General features: G+C 42.0%; 1 protein-coding gene across 14 annotated transcripts in view; it reads right to left on the bottom strand.

Annotated features, from left to right (window-relative positions):
- DST (dystonin) overlaps positions 1–19730 on the bottom strand; it is a 546107-nt gene that overhangs the window by 66686 nt on the left and 459691 nt on the right. For all 14 annotated transcript variants that reach the window (XM_075861968.1, XM_075861975.1, XM_075861963.1 and 11 more), the window contains 4 exons: positions 18144–18305; positions 17614–17784; positions 8150–8316; positions 580–739 (listed from right to left, as the gene is read on the bottom strand). In XM_075861968.1, the coding sequence (XP_075718083.1) occupies positions 580–739; positions 8150–8316; positions 17614–17784; positions 18144–18305 (660 nt within the window). The remainder of the gene's footprint in view (positions 1–579; positions 740–8149; positions 8317–17613; positions 17785–18143; positions 18306–19730) is intronic.

The raw sequence follows: 19730 nt of genomic DNA on the forward strand, positions 1-19730 counted from the left end.
TGTAGCTAAATGTTCATAGTGACATGTCAGAAGTTTGGATTGGTGGGGGTCCGAGCACGGAGACCCCCACCAATCGCTAGAATGAAGCAGATGAAGCGCTCGTGTCTGTTCGTCTATTTCCGGAAATAAATGTATCTGTGTACGGACTCAATAGAAAGGCTATGAGCCCGTACTCCAATACATCGACTTTCCGGAAAAAGACAAACAGACACGAAGCAGCTGAGCGATCACACGAGCACTTCAGCTGCTTCATTCTAGAGATTGATGAGGGTCTCAGTGCTTGGACCCCCACCAATCCAAACGTCTGACATGTCTCTATGACATGTCAGAAGTTTGTCAAACGTTTAGCTACACTTTAAGAGTATCTGAGTCATATAAGTAGCCCAATGAATTCTTTGCAAAGCCAAAGACTTATCGGCATATGAGAACGGAAACTAGAAAGAGAGAGAGAGAACGAAAGAGAGAGAGAGAGAGAGGGAGAGTAGTATCTACACTGTGGTCTGTGGTACTTTAAAAATGCATAACAAAAGGCAGCAAACTTTTGTATCATGCTTAGTGCAAATATATGTTTAGTGTTACCTTGTGCTGGCTAATCTGTTCAAGGAGTTTGGGTGTTTGTGTTCCAATGGGTTCAGAGTTGGCAAGCTTCTTCTCGGTGTTACTGAGCCAATCAGATAGAGGTTCCAATGTGTCATGGAACTGTTTTGCTACAACTAATATACCATCAAGCTGTCGATTTCTGAAAAATGTCAAACCACATTTTAAGTACTAATACAAAGTTTATAAAATATTACCAAGCTGCTCATTCAAAGAAAAATTGTCTTTAGAAAATAGTGAAATATTTGTCGTCAATTACCATTATTAAACAGACTAGACTATGACAAATGCAGTGAGGTCAGACAACATTATACTGGTAAATACTATCGAATACTACATCTGAAAAACAAATCGTAACGTTTCTGATGACCGTAGGATCGGTTTTGTGGTGTTACTATTGTGCTATGGCAATAGTGTACAAACATTAGTAAAGTTCACCCAATATGCTGAATGCCTTTTTCCTCACAAAATCCAGATAGGTGTCACTTTTCCAGACAGAAGGTAGTATGGACTTCTGCAGAGACCCACGTGGAGGAACAGTCGGCGTCTTGCTACGCCTGGTGCAATGTTTTAGGGGGTCCTCCACCTTTCTCAAGCCATAGAGGGCGGACCCCTGAAACATCGCACCAGGCGTAGCAAGACGCCGACTATTCCTCCACGTGGGTCTGTGCCGAAGTCCATACTACCCTCTGTCCGGAAAAGAGACACCTATCCGGCTTATGTAAGAAAAAAAGGACTTCAGCAAATTGGCTGAACTTTACTAATATTTATACACTATTGCCATAGTGTTGTTTGTATACCACTTATAAATACAAAGGAAAAATATATTTTTGCTTACTAAGAAATTGTATCTTATTTCCACACGTGCTTCTACCTTTATATTTTGTCTACTAAAAGATACCGAAAGCATCTTTTCAGCACGATACACCCATATGCTCACTATATTAAGGTCTGCCCACTATTTTTCGTTACTATTGTGCTACCATCTGTCAGAAGCATGACTAAAAAACTCTGTAAATTAACTCTTCCTCTTGAACAGCTGGACTGCCTGGAATGTGTCAAGGTAAGTATATGTGGCAGCTATGGGGACAGCAGGCACAATAATGAGGAGCACAGCAGAAAACACAGTACTGGGGGCAGCCACAGGCACATCATTGGGGGCAGGAAGCACAATATTGGGGATAGCATCAGGTACTGTATTAGGGCAGCAGGTATGCACTGTTAAAGGGGGAAGCAAGATTGAGACTTGGTTGCTAGAAAGAATATGGGTGTGCTGCAAAAAGAGGTGTCAACGATGTTATAGCTGGAAGAAGCCTTTATCAGAGAGCATGTCAACTGTGAGTCATTGAATTTAATGTTTTATTTTGACTGTGCCTGATCAGTATAGTATTCACTTGTCCGGTCTGCAGCATGATAGTGCGCTATACACCGCCTGTGCAAAACCGGTATTTTACCACTATATGGTCACCATACGATGATATTATTCAGACTATGGTAGTTATATTGGTCAAATTTAATAGTGATATTTATTCAGTCACTGTATGGTGGTATTATTCCTGTATGGTGGTGGTGGTGGTGGTATTATTTGTGCATGGGGTGGATGTATTATCTGGTTACTGTGGCATTTTAGTCTATGTAAAGTGGCATTATTGGGTCACTAAAGTGTAGTGGGGGCAAATCATTTAGGTGCCCCAAAGCCTCTCTACATTACTAAGTATATTAGAATGGTATACCAGTGTTTGCCTGTAAATTGAATATCAATATAAATCCCTCCCAGGTAAAAATATTGTCCTGCAGTAACACCTATACATTTATCTCGCTGCGATTCTAAGTCATAATGAAGCTCACTTTTTCTATATTAGGCTGAAATATTTTGAATTCCTTTACGAAACCACAAGCTACTGACCTAAGCATAAACCGATAATGGTGTGTGCTACATCTTAGCACAAATAATATGGCTGTCTTATAATTACATTGAGTGAATCTGATGACATCACTGGAGCAAAGAGAAAAACCAGAGCCACAAGATGCAATTACATTGTTAAATAAACAGCTTGGGTGGGTTCAGTGTATTATTATACCAGCGAAAACATGTATTGGCTTTACTATTCTGCCGCTATACTGCTGCCCTTGTGAACTTGCCTGCTGTTTCCCTCTATTAAAATGTTATCATTTTTGGCTCGCAATTGAACAATATGAGGATTTATTTTGTGTAAAAGTGCAGCAAAAGTTCATAAACGCTAATGCAAAGATATGAAAGTGGAATTATCCTGAATTATTTCCCAATGAGATGGGCTTTACTAAATGTTCTGCAGTAATCGCCCTCAAAGATGTAATATAAGAAATATGTGCAGAGTTTACTTCTCTGTCAGTCAATGTTGGGTCACAGACCTACTTCAAGGAGAGAGAATAACTTTCCGTGTATCTCAGTTTTCAGGACTGAGATGATCATTTCTACTCTTTGAGATATGTAATATGCAATGTTTTAGTTTCAGAGGAAAAATATTAGGCTGGGCTAGACAAAGGCCTCACACATCGGGGCAGATTTATCAAAGTATATATGGCAGCTTTCAGATGTCCGTGTGGCTTATTTTGTTTTTGCTGCTAGACATGGTGTTTAGCTTGAGCCTCATTCATTAACAGAATGTGGTGAATGCTGCATGCGGAGAAGATACTGGGGTATCATTCACACAGTGCGCCAGAATTAACAAGTCTCCAACAATGTTTCTCAGCAGCTGATGTTGTGCAACATTGCTCCCCATAGAATTCCATCAAAGGGGTTTTCCGGTTTTTCGTTAATAACTTTTAATCAGTGTATAAATAAAAAGTTTAACTGCTTTCTAATAAACTTTAGCCATGTTCACATGTTCCTAGATCATGACAGAATCCGCTATTATTTCGCCTGTACTGCATGTGAATGGAGTATTTTATGCCCCATTCACATGTTTAGGAAATATCCACCTGGAATAATGAACGCACTGCGGATTACAACCATCTAACTACATTGGAACTAATCCGTGAGCAAATCTGCAATCCAGTCCACAGCAGAAATCCTAGTTTTAGACACCGATTATCAAAAATATCTATGGCAGATTTGCCTGTGGAAAATTTGTGCCGTGTAAACATACCCTGTGTTACATTTCCTCACCATTCGAGATAATTAATTTGCTGTCAGTGAATGAGAACACTCTTGTTTACATCAGAGACTGCAAAGCTGTACATAACTAGTCCTGCTCTCAGCTGAGAATTGGATGCAACCGTATCCAGTCTAGGCACTGCTCTGTTTTAAACACATCAGCAGCTACATAAATCTCCCTGATAGTTTGCAACAATGTATAAGGCTACATTCACACGACAGTGAAAAATGGCCGTGTGACGTACGTTTTTCTAATGGCCGTTATCAGAACAATTAAGTTCTATAGGTGTATCCACATGGCCGTTTTTTTAATGGCCTATTTTGGCTGTTTTCACGGCCAGACGGCTCCCATAGAAGTCAATGGATCAGATTTATCAGCCGTTTTTTAGGAAACAATCCTTGTAATGGCAGGTAAAAACTGATCCTGGCCGAGTTTTTGAGCGCTGCGCCCGGGGAAGCCCTTGACATTACTGTCCATAGAAGTACAGTGATGTCGGGCTTTCAACAATTGAATCCCTGGCCAGAGTATTGCAAGATCTCTGGCCAGGGACTTCAGTCTTGTAGCTAGCACCCCTCCATGTAGATAGCACCCCCCTGCCTGAAGATAGCAAGCCTCCCGCCAATCTCCCGTAGAAGGCGCGCCACTGCAGCTCACTGTAGGAGTGGAATCCCCAGCAGCTAGACCCCGCTCTGGCAAGGGATTCCGCTCCTGGTGAAGCCCCCGGTGTCACTATCCATATATGGACAGTAACGTAAAGTTGTTACTCCTAGAGTAGAATCCCCGGTCTGCTCTGGCAAGGGATTCCGATCTCCTGACGTCTCTGTCCATATATGGACAGAGACATAAGAGGCTCCGTCTATGAGCGGAATCCCTGGCCCGCTCTGGCAGGGTATTCCGCTCTCCTGACGTCTCTGTCCATATATGGACAGAGACAGCAGGGACTCCGCCTATGAGCGGAATCCCCGGCCCGCTCTGGCAAGGGATTCCGCTCTCCTGACGTTACTGTCCATATATGGACAGAGACATAAGGGGCTCCGTCTATGAGCGGAATCTCCGGCCCGCTCTGGCAGGGGATTCCGCTCTCCTGACGTCTCTGTCCATATATGGACAGAGAGAGCAGGGACTCCGTCTATGAACGGAATCCCCGGGCCGCTCTGGCAGGGGATTCCGCTTTCCTGACGTCACTGTCCATATATGGACAGAGACGTCAGGGGCTCCGTCTATAAGGAATCCCCGGCCAGAGGTATTCCGCCCCTACAGTTAGCTACAGTGGCGCTATCTACAGGGGAGTGGTGGTATCTACAAGGGGGTGCTATCTACATGGTGTTGTGCTGTCTACAGGGGGGGTGCTATCTACAGGGGGGGTGCTATATGTGGGTGTGGCACTATGTACAGGGCACACTGTGGCACTATCTACATGGGCACTGTGGCACTATGTGGGCTCTGTGGCCCTATCTACAATGGGCACTATGGCACTATGTGGGCACTGGCCCTATGTGGGCATTATCTACAGTGGGCAGTGTGGCACTATCTACAGGCACATTGCAGTGCTATCTACATGGGCACTGTTGTGATTTCAGGGGGTTGGGACAAAAAAAAACTGACAAATGAAATCCATCCATTTTTTTTATAACGGCCATGAAAAACGGATGGCAAACGGCCATTAAAAACGGACAGACAGACTGGGAATGGATGAAAATTTAGAGACACACTGATGCAAAATGGCCATGGAAAACTTACAGTTGATCAGTTTTTAATGGCCATTTTTTTTCACTGTCATGTGAATGTAGCCTAATGCCTCATGTACATGACCGTTGTGCCACTCGGGCCATTTTTGATGGCATCCGAGTGGCACCCGATAGTCTTCAAAATGTTCAGAGTCTCTGTTGCGAGGAAAGATAGGGCATGTTCTATCTTTCCTCAGATCACTGACGGGACTTGGCCGGTGCACACGGTCGTGTGCATGAGGCGTTAGTCTGGAGTGCAGTCTGCTCAGCTCACAGAGCACTGTCTAGACTGGCAGCTCACAGAGCACTGGCAGCTCACGTAGCACTGCCTAGACTGGCAGTTCACAGAGCATTGTCTAGACTGGCAACTCACAGAGCATTGTCTAGACTGGCAGCTGACAGAGCATTGTCTGGACTGGCAGCTTATAGAGCATTGTCTAGATTGGCAGCTTGCAGGGCATTGTCTAGACTGGGAGCTCACAGAGCACTTGTCTAGATTGGCAGCTCAATAAGCATTGTCTAGATTGGCAGCTCACAGAGCATTATCCAGATTGGCAGCTTACAGAGCATTGTCTAGATTGGCAGCTTGCAGAGCTTTTTCTAGACTGGAAGCTCACAGAGCACTGATTAGGCTGACTACATGTTTTCATTCACTGACAGCTAACAAATATCTTGAAAATGGTGAGGAACTGAAACACGAAGTATATGTTTTTATTTATAAAGTGATAAAGGATTATTTATATGAAAAATGGAAACCCCTCTAAGTCAATGCTACACCATATAGCTGCTCTCTGTTTCTTAGAAAACTGGGCTACAACCCCTATTGACACCCTTAGGGGCTGCCTTTCCAGAGATGTGAAATGTCGGGGATGTGTTGCTGCATAACTACAAATTTCCACATCGGAAGTCTGGATAAGTTTGGTGACAAACCCGGAGCGAGTTGCAATGGTAGCCATATTTTTTTCAACGTGTTTGGAGAGAAAAACCTAAGGACTTATTTGCAATTTGTGTGTTTTTTTCCCAGTAAAATCTCTTAAGAAAGAAATACAACTTAGGGCCCTATTACACCGGCCGATTTTGGCCGGTGAAGTGAGCACAGATCAATGAGACAGCTCATTAATTGGCGCTCGTTTGCTCCTGTCACAAGGAGCTATGTATGGGGATGAGCGGCCGACACTCTGATCGCTCGTCCCCATACATTATTATCATGTTGGCAGCGCGTCTCCCTGTTTACACAGGGAGATGTGCCGCCGACAAAGATATTTTACTTTTTTAAAACGATACGATCAGCAGATAAACGAGCGTTTGCTCGTTCATCTGCTGATCACTGCACTGTTTAGACAGGGGAATTATTGGCAATGTGCACTCTATGAACCCCCTTTAGTGAGGAACTTCCAACAAGGGGGATTATTCCAATAAATGTGCATATAATGTTGCATATTCTATTTACAGTCTAAACCGATAATCTGATTTGGATAAAAAAAATGACTCTTTCTTTCTTTCCTGGCTTCGCAGTTAAGATGATTTACAGGATATCGTTGTTCAACAAGGTTTTCTTTACATCCACATATAAACTAGTTACACAGCAGTATTAATAAATACAGTGTCGGATAAGCATGGAGGAAGCAGACACCAGATGGGTTGAATCTGCAGCTTAATCCTATAGGTCTGTTTAAAAAAAGAAACCCTATCTCAATGCTTATGTTTTGTGCTTTTATATCTAAATTAACTTCACATTAAAATAACAGCACAAGGAGGAATCGTTAACATATACACTTGAGAATAACAAACTCATAAATGTTCTTTATAAGCCCTCGATACAACTATCAGACACAAGCTATTATGTCTATTCATCTCCAACCTGTGCTTTCCTGCCAACAAGCCATTAGTCAGTGAACCAATATTATCCCATACAAATCCAAGCACAAAGACTGCAGATGAGTACAAGTGCCTCCAGAAAGTGGCAGTGCGATGTAGAGAATTGTAAATGAGATAGGCTAGTATATGATGCTGCTTCCCATTGCTACATTATATGTATATGTTAGGCTGGGTTCACACGACCTATTTTCAGGCGTAAACTAGGCATTTTACGCCTCGAATTAAGCCTGAAAACACGGCTCAAATACGTCGGCAAACATCTGCCCATTCATTTCAATGGGTTTGCCGACGTACTGTGCCGACGACCTGTAATTTTACGCATCGCTGTCAAAAGACGGCGCGTAAAATAACAGCGTCGTCAAAGAAGTGCAGGACACTTCTTGGGACGTAATTTGAGCCGTTTTTCATTGACTTTAATGAAGAACAGCTCCAAATTACGGCCGTAATTGACGCCTCGCAAAACGCGAGTATGAGCAATTACGCATAAAATGAAGGAGCTGTTTTCTCCTGAAAACAGCTCCGTAATTTCAGCCGTAATTGTCGATATCGTGTGCAACTAACCTTAGTGTTACATTTTGATTTTAAAGGAGGATACCAGGGATTAGAAAAAAGGGTCTGCTATTTTTTGAGTAACAGCGTCCCTCTTGTCCATGGGCTGTGACTGGTATTGCAGCAAAGCCTCATTCACTTCTACAATAGCAGAAAAAGCCCATGTCAAGAGTGGCGCTGTTTCTCAAAAAATAGCAGACCCTTTTTTCTTATCCTGGACTTCTCCATTGAATGGATTAATCACAAAAATACTTGTCCTACCGTAGTTCAGCTTTCTTTAGCAGCTCATTCCATCTACGTTCTAAGGCACTAAGTTGCTTCAACATTTTGTCCTTATCCGCATGGTCAGCAGTAGCGGCAATTTTTTCCCCCTCGCGCTTAATGACATCAATTGTAGGTTTACGGTCATCTAGTAATCTTTGCAGTAGCTGAAATAAAAGAAATAATAATAATGCTAAACGTTACAATATAGAACAATGGTGTTCTTCAGACAATGCAGACTGTATTGTACAGAACTATAAACCTAAATGGTAACATTTTTTTGCCTCCAATCCATTTTCTGAGGAGGGGAAGATGCATGCTGCAGCTCAGAAACTGTGGAGTAACATTCTAAATGATCTGAACCCCCTTGTTCTGCTCTTGAAGTGCGGAAAGAAACAAGAATGGCTTTTACAATCCCACATTAGCATGTGGCGAATACACAAAAACGACTCTATCACAAAATCAATGTGTGGAGATATTTGTGCAATTTATGGGTAGGAGAAGGTGAAAGAAAATAATACCGCTCCATTACACATTACAATAGTGCAAACTATTTGACCAGTCAAACTGTGGCACACTGGGCACACATGTTCAATCCTCCAGATATATGATTCATAAAAGCCACATTGACTTAATGAATATAATGCTACCCAACTGCAAGCGTTATGTTTATTGTGTCATAGATGGACTGCCAAAAGTGTGGATATGTGAAGTGTGAGCCCCATTGCATCTGAACATGATCACTTGCCTGTTAGTAAAGCTGGATTGACACGAGCATGTTCGGTCCGTAAAGGACTGAACGTATTTCGGCCGCAAGTCCCGGACCGAACACACTGCAGGGAGCTGCAGTTGTCCCGCTAGGAGTCCCTGCCTCGCTGCGGGACAACTGTCTCGTACTGTAATCATGTTTTCAGTATGGGACAGTAGTTCCACGGAGAGGCAGGGACTCCTAGCGTCGTACATAACTATGATGCTAGAAGCCCAGCTCCCTGCAGTGTGTTCGGTCCGGGACTTGCGGCCGAAATACATTCAGTCCTTTACGAACCGAACATGCTCGTGTGAATCCAGTCTAACATTCACCACGAACCATTTTGGAGATAGGAATGTAAAGCTAAAAGACTGGAGGACTGGACAGTCTTCTGGACTGATGGGAATTGTACTTTTTTGAATTTTTTTTAAACATGCTATATACCCAGCAGCAATAAGGCACATCAATATTGATATACAGAAACTCCAGGGTACATAGGAAAAACAATAGAAAAAAACAAAAAGCAGACCCAAACAAATGTCGCCGCCCCCCCTCCCCCAGAGTAGGACCACATTACCGATTGGTCCTTAATAATCACCCTAAATCTGCCCAACTGCTTTATAGCAACCTTAAGACTCCATGATTCACTCGAGAGTCAATATTTATTATAATAAGTCAATCCCAGCATTCTTCTTCTGATAAAAGAAACAGAAAGTCAGCTTTGGGCAGTTCACCCATTTCCCTCACTGCTTTTCAAATTTGTTCTGTGGACTCTCTGAAAATAAAGCTGCTTTTCCAGAAAGACATTGGAGTTTAAGGAATTAAGTATCTTAGTTACACCAGGGGGATCCACCTGTATCCAGTACTGGGCAATCATTTTACGAGTCAGTTCCCTGTAATCACCCAAGATAATCCCCCACAAAGCTTAATAGGCCCGCTTTCGGTTCTCGAGGAATATCAATTCCAAATACTCTATTAATTCATTCCAGCACATCCTTCCAGGACCTCACCAACCATTACAGGACCAGAGCATTTGTTTAAGATCCACTCCCTCTCCACCACGTCTTGGATATTTCGAGTCCTCTCATAATCCCAGGGTCTTCTGTAAACCCTGTCTATCAAATATAATTGCACTATTTATTGACAAGACCCCTGGTGACACTACCACCCCTTCCCATATTTTCATAGGTAAAGCACCACATCACTTTCCCATTTTAGTCTAATAAGTTCCAATAGATCTCTCAAATGACCAGACAGGAGATAGAAGTTATGTATTATTTCTCTACCACAGCTATTTTTTATATGACCGTGTGATTATGTGTAGAAGATAGATGCATTGTGGTGCTATTAACCCCTTCCCGCAAAATCACGTACAGTTACGTCATGGGAGATGGACTGTTCCCGCATCTTGACGTAACTGTACGTCATGGAGATGAAGCTGGCTCAGGAGCTGAGCCAGCGACATCACCGCCGGGTGACAGCTGTATGTTACAGCTGGCACCCTGAGGTATCGGCCAGGACTGGAGCTAGCCTCCGATCCGACCGATTAACCCCTCACATGCTGCGTTGAATAGCGATCGCAGCATGTGAGGAGTTTATAGCCACCGGCGCCCCAGCAACATGATCGCTGAGTTGCCGGTGGCTGCAAAGGCGATCGGAGGGCTAATGCTTACCTCCCGGTCCGCCAGCAACGGAATCCTCCTATGCCCCGTCGTCGGCGGGGCCCAGGAGGCTTCCGGTACCATCGGCAAGATGGCGCCGGCTCAGCTTCCGGCTCAGAAGCTGAGCCGGCGTCATCAGCAGTGGGTGTCCGCTGTATGTTACAGCGGACACCCCGATCTATCGCCAGGAACCGGAGCTAGCTCCGATTCCTGGCATTAACCCCTTCGATGCAGCGATCCATTGTGATCGCTGCATCCTAGAGGTTTGTAGCAAATCGGCAGCCTTGCCACGCGATGGCAAGGCTGGCGACTGCTACCATGGCAACAGGAGCCCTAACAATGGACTCCTGTCTGCCATTACGTAAGCTGATTAGGCCCCGCCCAGAGGCGGAGCCTGATCGGCTTGCTGTCAGTGAACAACTGACAGTTCTAATACATTGCACTACATAGGTAGTGCAATGTATTAGAACATCAAACAAACTGTTGGACCTTCAAGTCCCCTAGTGGGACTAAAGAAAAGTGTCAAAAAAAGTGTCAAAAAAGTAAAAATAAAAGTTGTAAAAAATACAATAAAAGTTTCAAATAATAACACAAAACACAATCGCCCTTTTTCCCTTATCAAGTCATTTATTATTGAAAAAAATAATAAAGCTATACATATTTGGTATCGCTGCGACCGTAACGACCTGAACTATAAAAATATTATGTTATTTATTCCGCACAGTGAACACCGTAAAAAAAATAACTAAAAAATACTGACATAATTGCTATTTTTTGGTCACTTTGTCTTCCAAAAATTGAAATAAAAAGTGATCAAAAAGTCGCATGTACCTAAAAATGGTACCTATAAAAACTATAACTCGTCTCGCTAAAAATAAGCCCTCATACAGCTCCGCCGACGAAAAATGTAAAACCGTTATGGCTCTCACAACTTGGCGACAGAAAAAATCCATTCTCTTTACAAAAGTTATTTTATTGTGCAAAAAGTTGTAAAACATAAAAAGTGCTATAAATTAGGTATCACCGGAATCGGACTGACCCGCAGAATAAAGCTAACATGTAATTTATAACACGTGGCGAACGCTGTATAAAAAGAACTAAAAAAATATGCCAGAATTGCTGTTTTTTGGTCACCTTGCCTCCCAAAAAAAAAAGGATAACAAGTGATCAAAAAGTCGTGTGTACCCCAAAATGGTACCAATAAAAACTACAGCTCGTCCCGCAAAAAAAACCAGCCCTCATACCACTATGTCTATGAAAAAATAAAATTAGTCAAGGCACCAATAAGCCGGGAAATAAAAATATGCAGTTGTGCCGGCCCGAGGGGAACGTTTCTTCTGTTTCAAGTGGCGAATTATCAAGGCCCCTAAAATTAGGGAACCAGGAAGGGAGGGCCCAAACATATCTGCTGGAAGCGAGGGTGCCCGTATTATACCAGGACAACACTTCCCAGCAAAATTCCCCAAACTGCAAAGGTGCAGAGTGCGGACCAAAAGGGGAATAAGCAAAGACCATTTATTAGTGCGACACCGGCCTGTGCAGAAAGGATTGTGTCACAGCATAACACACATCTATGGATTATTTTATTGGTTTTTTTTACCCCACTATACCACCTGACTATGCCCCTTATATACTCCGCCCGCCTTACATGTACCCCCACATTATAAACGGAAACACCAGTAAGACTCCAAACAAAACTACTACAAGCAAAATCCACGCTCCAAAAGCCAAATGGCTCTACCTCCCTTCTGAACCCTACAGTGTGCCCAAACAGCAGTTTACTTCCACATATATGGCATCGCCATACCCGGGAGAACCCTTTTAATAATTTTTGGGGTGTGTGTCTCCAGTGGCACAAGCTGGATATTGGCATATCTATTGAAAAACCATTTTCACTCTGCAACATCACGTGCACACCAATTTCTGCCAATCACCTGTGGGGTTAATATGCTCACTACACCCCTAGGTGAATACCTTGAGGGGTGTAGTTTCCAAAATGGGGTCACTTCTGGGGGGGATGCACTGTTTTGGTCCCACAGGGACTTTGCAAATGCGACACAGCGCCCAGAAACCAATCCAGCATAATCTGTACTCCAAAAGCCAAATGGCGCTCCTTCCCTTCTGTGCCCTACTCTGTGCCTAAACAGCAGTTTATGACCACATATGTGGTATTGTCATACACAGGAGAAGTTGCTTTACAAGTGTTGTGGTGCTCTTTTACATTTATTTGTTGAGAATATGAAACATTTTCAGCTAAAACTACGTCTTATTGAAGAAAAAGGATTTTTTTTATTTTCACTGCCCAATTCTAATAAAATCTATGAAACACCTGTGGGGTCAAAATGCTCACTACACCCCTAGATGAACTCCTCAAGGGGTGTAGTTTTGTGAATGGAATCACTTTTGGGGAGTTTCCACTGTACTGACACCTTAGGAGCTTTGCAAAAGTGACATGGTGTCAAGAAACCAATCCAGCAAAATCTGTGCTCCAAAAGCCAAATGGCACTCCTTCTCTTCTGATCCTTGCCGTGTGCCCAAACAGCAGTTTATGACCACAAATGGGGTATTGCCGTACTCCAGAGAAGTTGCTTTACAAATGTTGGGGTTCTTTTATTCCTTTATTTGTTGAGAAAATGAAAAATTTGGAGCTAAAGCTACGTCTTATTGGAAAAAAAGGATTTTTTTTTATCTTCACTGCCCAATTCTAATAAAATCTATGAAACCCCTGTGGGTTCAAAATGCTCACTACACCCCTAGATGAATTCTTCAAGGGGTGTAGTTTCCTAAATGGAGTCACTTTTTTGGTGTTTTCACTGTTTTGGTCCCTTAGGGGCTTTGCAAATGCGACGTGGTCTCCGCAAACCATTCCTGCTAAATTTGAGCTCCAAAAGCCAAATGGCGCTCTTTCCCTTCTAAGCTCCGCCGTGTGTCCAAAAAGCCGTTTATGACCACATGCGGGGTATTGTTTTACTCGGGAGAAATTGCTTTACAAAAGTAGTGGTGCATTTTCTCCTTTTAGTCCTTGTGGAAATTAGAAAAAATTAGCTAAACCTACATTTTCTTTGAAAGAATGTAGATTTTCATTTTCACGGCCTACTTCCAATAATTTCTGCAAAAAACCTGCGGGGTCAAAATGCTCACTATACCCCTAGATAATTTCCTCAAGGGGTATAGTTTCCAAAATGGTGTCACTTTTGGGGGATTTCCACTGTTTCGGTGCCGCAAGAGCCTTTCAGATCCGACATGGAGCCTAAAATATTTTCTAATAAAAAGGAGGCCCCAAAATCCTCTAGGTGCTCCTTTGCTTCGGAGGCCGGTGCTTCAGTCCATTACCGCACTAGGGCCACATGTGGGGTATTTCTAAAAACTGCAGAATCTGGGCAATAAATATTGAGTTGCGTTTCTCTGGTAAAACTTTCTGTGTTACAAAAAAAATAGATGAAAAATGAATTTCTGCAAAAAAAAAAAGAAATTTGAACATTTCACATCTAGTTTGCCTTAATTCCTGTGAAACATCTAAAGGGTTAAGAAACTTTCTAAATGCTGTTTTGAATACTTTGAGGGGTGAAGTTTTTAAAATGGGGTGACTTATCGAGGGTTTCTAATATATAAGGCCCTAAAATCCACTTCACATCTGAACTGGCCCCTGTAAAAATAGCCTTTTGAAATTTTCTTGAAAATTTGAGAAATTGCTGCTAAAGTTCTAAGCCTTGTGATGTCATAGAAAAATAAAAGGATGTTCAAAAAACAATGCCAATCTAAAGTAGACATATGGGTGATGTTAATTAGCAACAATTTTGTGTGGTATTACCATCTGTCTTACAAGCTGATACATATAAATTTAGAAAAATGCAAATTTTTGCAATTTTTCGCTACATTTTGGTGTTTTTCACAATTAAATACTGAACATATCGAGCAAATTTTGCCAGTAACATAAAGTCCAATGTGTCACGAGAAAACAATCTCAGAATCGCTTGGATAGGTAAAAGCATTCCGGAGTTATTACCACATAAAGTGAAACATGTCAGATTTGAAAAAATCGGCTGTGTCCTGAAGGCCAAAACAGGCTGTGTCCTTAAGGGGTTAATGTAAAAAAGCATTTCCTCAAGTCCCTGGTTATTACTTATTATTCTATTTTATTTTTAATACTATACAACCTTTTTTAAACCAGGGTTAAATCTATGAAATGTGCTCCTTACTTAAAGTGACATTGTATTTATCAATCATTTGACATTACATAGAGAAATGTCAGAAGGTTTTGTGGGCTGAGACCCCCAACAATAGTTGGACTGAAGGGTGCATTACAGTCTTATTTATCCGTATGGCAGTACCTTCAAAATTAGTTTAGAGACCTTTCCTTGTAGTGACCAGTATGTGTTAGGAAACTTTCGTCCCTTTAAGATTACCATGACTACTAGTCTAGCTTCTGGGCAGTTCTGATTTTAGTGTTGAGCCTATCCCATTTCTCTGTCTGTTTTCCTATTAGGTGTAAGGGTATGTTCACACGGCCTATTTACGGACGTAAATCGGGCGTTTTTGCCCCGAATTACGCCCGAAAATAGCGCCTCAATAGCGCTGACAAACATCTGCCCATTGAAAGCAATGGGCAGACGTTTGTCTGTTCACACGAGGCGTATATTTACGCGCCGCTGTCAAATGACGGCGCGTAAATAGACGCCCGCGTAGAAGAAGTGACCTGTCACTTCTTTGGCCGTAATTGGAGCCGCTATTCATTGACTCCAATGAATAGCAGCGCTAATTACGGCCGTAATTGACACGGCGTTCAAGCGCCTGCACATGCCGGTACGGCTGAAATTACGGGGATGTTTTCAGGCTGAAACATCCCCGTAATTTCAGCCGTTACGGACCCCCGCCGTGTGAACATACCCTAAGGGTGGAGTACTTAAACACCCGTGTTGCTTCTGTGTCTTTTGACTTCCTGTAACTGGGCCTCGGCTTGTCCTTGGATTACCCCTTGCTTTTTGATTTGGACTTTCTGATCCCGGCTGATACTGACCTTTGCTATTCCTGACATCCCCTAGCTTTGTGAGTTGGATTCTCTGTTTACCCTCTGGCTCTCTTGTTACCTGTTCTGGTATTAATTCATTGCACCTCTTATCCAACACTGAACTCTGTTAAAACAACCTGGGTTCTATGCAGCAAAAACCATCCTGCCTTGTGGTAGGCTCTGGCAAAAACCATAGAGTAGCCTTAGACTCTGTTTATCATACTTGTGACGGATTTGAGGTTGCGGAATTACTTGCTCGCTTGATCCTGACAGTCTTCAGCGGCCTTTTTGGGAATCGCTCACCTAGCAATTCCACAAACAATCACTCTGGCAATTGCTCAACTAGCGATTCCATAAAAGTATGCTCCCAGAGATGCCAGCTTCTGACCTGTCTCTATATATAATGCTGAGGGTCACTTTAACATTGTATTTTGCATTTTTAAAGAAAAGCACAGTTTTTTTCAATGAAGATAACATTAAATTAATACAGAAATACACTCTATACATTGTTAATGTGGTAAATGACTATTCTAGCTGCAAACGTCTGGTTTTTAATGCAATATCTACATAGGTGTATAGAGGCCCATTTCCAGCAACCATCACTCCAGTGTTCTAATGGTACATTGTGTTTGCTAACTGTGCTAGAAGGCTAATGGATGATTAGAAAACACTTGAAAACCCTTGTGCAATTATGTTAGCACTGCTGTAAACAGTTTTGCTGTTTAGAGGAGCTATAAAACTGACCTTCCTTTGAGCTAGTTGAGAATCTGGAGCATTACATTTGTGGGTTCGATTAAACTCTCAAAATGACTAGAAAAAGAGAGCTTTCATGTGAAACTCGACAGTCTATTCTTGTTCTTAGAAATGAAGGCTATTCCATGTGAGAAATTGCCAAGAAACGGAAGATTTCCTACAACGGTGTGTACTACTCCCTTCAGAGGACAGCACAAACAGGCTCTAACCAGAGTAGTAAGAGAAGTGGGAGGCCCCGCTGCACAACTGAGCAACAAGACAAGTACATTAGAGTCTCTAGTTTGAGAAATAGACACCTCACAGGTCCTCAAATGGCAGCTTCATTAAACAGTACCCGCAAAACGCCATTGTCAACATCTACAGTGAAGAGGCGACTCCGGGATGCTGGCCTTCAGGGCAGAGTGGCAAAGAAAAAGCCATATCTGAGACTGGCTAATGAAAGGAAAAGATTAATATGGGCAAAAGCACACAGACATTGGACAGAGAAATATTGGAAAAAAGTGTTATGGACAGACGAATCGAAGTTTGAGGTGTTTGGATCACACAGAAGAACATTTGTGAGACGCAGAACAACTGAAAAGATGCTGGAAGAGTGCCTGACGCCATCTGTCAAGCATGGTGGAGGTAATGTGATGGTCTGGGGTTGCTTTGGTGCTGGTAAAGTGGGAGATTTGTACAAGGTAAAAGGGATTTTGAATAAGGAAGGCTATCACTCCATTTTGCAACGCCATGCCATACCCTGTGGACAGCGCTGGATTGGAGCCAATTTCATCCTACAACAGGACAATGACCCAAAGCACACCTCCAAATTATGCAAGAACTATTTAGGGAAGAAGCAGGCAGCTGGTATTCTATCTGTAATGGAGTGGCCAGCGCAGTCACCAGATCTCAACCCCATAGAGCTGTTGTGGGAGCAGCTTGACCGTATGGTACGCAAGAAGTGCCCATCAAGCCAATCCAACTTGTGGGAGGGGCTTCTGGAAGCATGGGGTGAAATTTCTCCCGATTACCTGAGCAAATTAACAGCTAGAATGCCAAAGGTCTGCAATGCTGTAATTGCTGCAAATGGAGCATTCTTTGACGAAAGCAAAGTTTGAAGGAGAAAATTATTATTTCAAATAAAAATCATTATTTCTAACCTTGTCAATGTCTTGACTATATTTTCTAGTCATTTTGCAACTCACTTGATAAATATAAGTGTGAGTTTTCATGGAAAACACAAAATTGTCTGGGTGACCCCAAACTTTTGAACGGTAGTGTATATGTAAAATTAATATAAAAATAAGTAATAGACCTTTTGTTCCTGAATTTGAGCCTTCACCACTTTAAATTCTGCAGACGGCGATTTCTGATTGGCCACAAGTTCATCTGTGTCTGTGAGCCAGCTCAAAATGGACTCGAGAGCATCTTGAAACCTGCCGCAATGGAGAAGTGCTTCTTGAAGCTGAGCTGCACGCTGGGCAACCTAAAAATACAGACCTATTCTTTAATAACACATGATACGAGAACAGACAATCAGAGACCTAAGGACCTGAACACTCTTCAATATCAACCATACATGATTTCAATTATATATCTTTTTTTGATAAAAAAAATAATAATGTTGTATTTTAAGTTGTATTGCTTTTTATGAAAAATTCTCACGTTGTCATGCGATTAGCAACATAAGTTGTATACAACACTGTAACATTCCACATTGAAAAAAAGAATTGAATCTGCTAAAAATGTGTCTAGACATGAGAAGGAATACTAAGCACAAAGCTGTAAAGAATAAGAAGGCATGACAATAAATCCTACATTAAAAAAAAACATTTAAGTAGGTACCTTTTTGTTTAGAGTATTCCACCGTGTGTTTACTTCTTCTAGATCATTTTCCAAGTTCTGGGTGCTGGTGTTTTTGGCTGCACTTTGCACAAGTCCTTGACCTAAACAATTGACTTCCTGTAGGCGAGTTTGAAGAGGTTCAATTTCTTCCTTTTGGAAAATCTGCGTGATTAAAATAAAGATATAAACATGTAAACATTTTGTAAGTGAATAAAATCTTGTGTAATGATGATAAATAGTGTTCATTACATAGTTACTGTATATACTGTAGTTACATAAATGACACATGCCCATCAACCTTTCTCACACCAATTATACATCATTCATTGCTAAATTATTTATAACACTATGCCATTTGTCATTAGATAAGCATCTAGCCCTTTTTTTTAATTCTGCCATTGTTTCTGCCATTACTACCTTTGGGGTAGGGCACTCCATAGTTTAACTACTCTAACTGTAAAGAACCCTTTCCTATATTAATGTCTGAATTGTCTTTCCTCCACATGTAATGAATGATCCCTGGTCCTTCATAAAGTTCTTAGAAAGAATAAATCATTATAGCGGGGTAATATTACATTGAGATCACAGGTTTTATCTCTCTTTTTATACAGTACAGGCTCTGTCAGACCTATGTGTACAGGGATTTTCTCCCCTAGAAGCAATGCTTCTAGGAGAGAATGCCTCCATACATACGGTGTCCAATGGAGCGTGCCATGATTTATTTATGAATATATAGAATATGGGCTGCACTCAGGGTGTAGTTTCGAGGTGCCTGATGAAAGGGATAACCCATATCACTAGTAGAAGATAATCATGGCACTCTGTTGAGTAGTTTCATATATTAATTGCATCACAATTAAACATGCGGTTTCCGAAAAAAGTGCAGGGAAATATATGTTTTGCAACAAATATAAGGACATTTTGGTCATCACGGACCGTACTCTCTGAGTCGCAATAGTAGAAGGTTGGCTGGTATGTAACAGGCCAATTGTGTCAGTCATTGCAGGTAATGAAAGCAAATGTGATTGCATTGCGACGCGCAAATTGCCGCGACACGACAAGTCACAAGTGGTACAGCTGGTTTCGATTTCTTGCGACTGTGGTGTCGAGGTTGCGGAAACTTGTGAGTCGTAAAGCAACCACATTTACTTACATTACCTGCGAGGCAGGCAGTGCGACACAGCGATCTTCCTCCATGTGATCTGTGTCATGGCCAAAGTCATCGTGTAGCCCAAGCCTAAGTCTTACTATTATGCAGTCTGTGGCTTGCCTCATTCTTTACCTTACAATACGACGCAAACACTAGAATCTCCCATTAAGACTAGATAGTTTATATATTCTTGTATACTTTTTTTGAATACATTTTTATTGAAAAGCGCAGTCAATTGCATTTCAATACAGACATATCCCAGCCAAATGTATGCCAAGACACTTATTTTAAATATGTTTGTCCCTTAATGGGCATGTTGGCATATATGTTAGATTTTCCCTGGTGCATACATACAACGAGAGTTGTGCTGTGAATTAAGCCTTAAACAACTGAATTATTTTCTATGGAAGCCTCATTTGCCTGACATGTAGCCCTTG

This window comes from Rhinoderma darwinii, chromosome 4 (assembly GCF_050947455.1).
Source record: "Rhinoderma darwinii isolate aRhiDar2 chromosome 4, aRhiDar2.hap1, whole genome shotgun sequence".
NCBI lineage: Eukaryota > Metazoa > Chordata > Amphibia > Anura > Rhinodermatidae > Rhinoderma > Rhinoderma darwinii.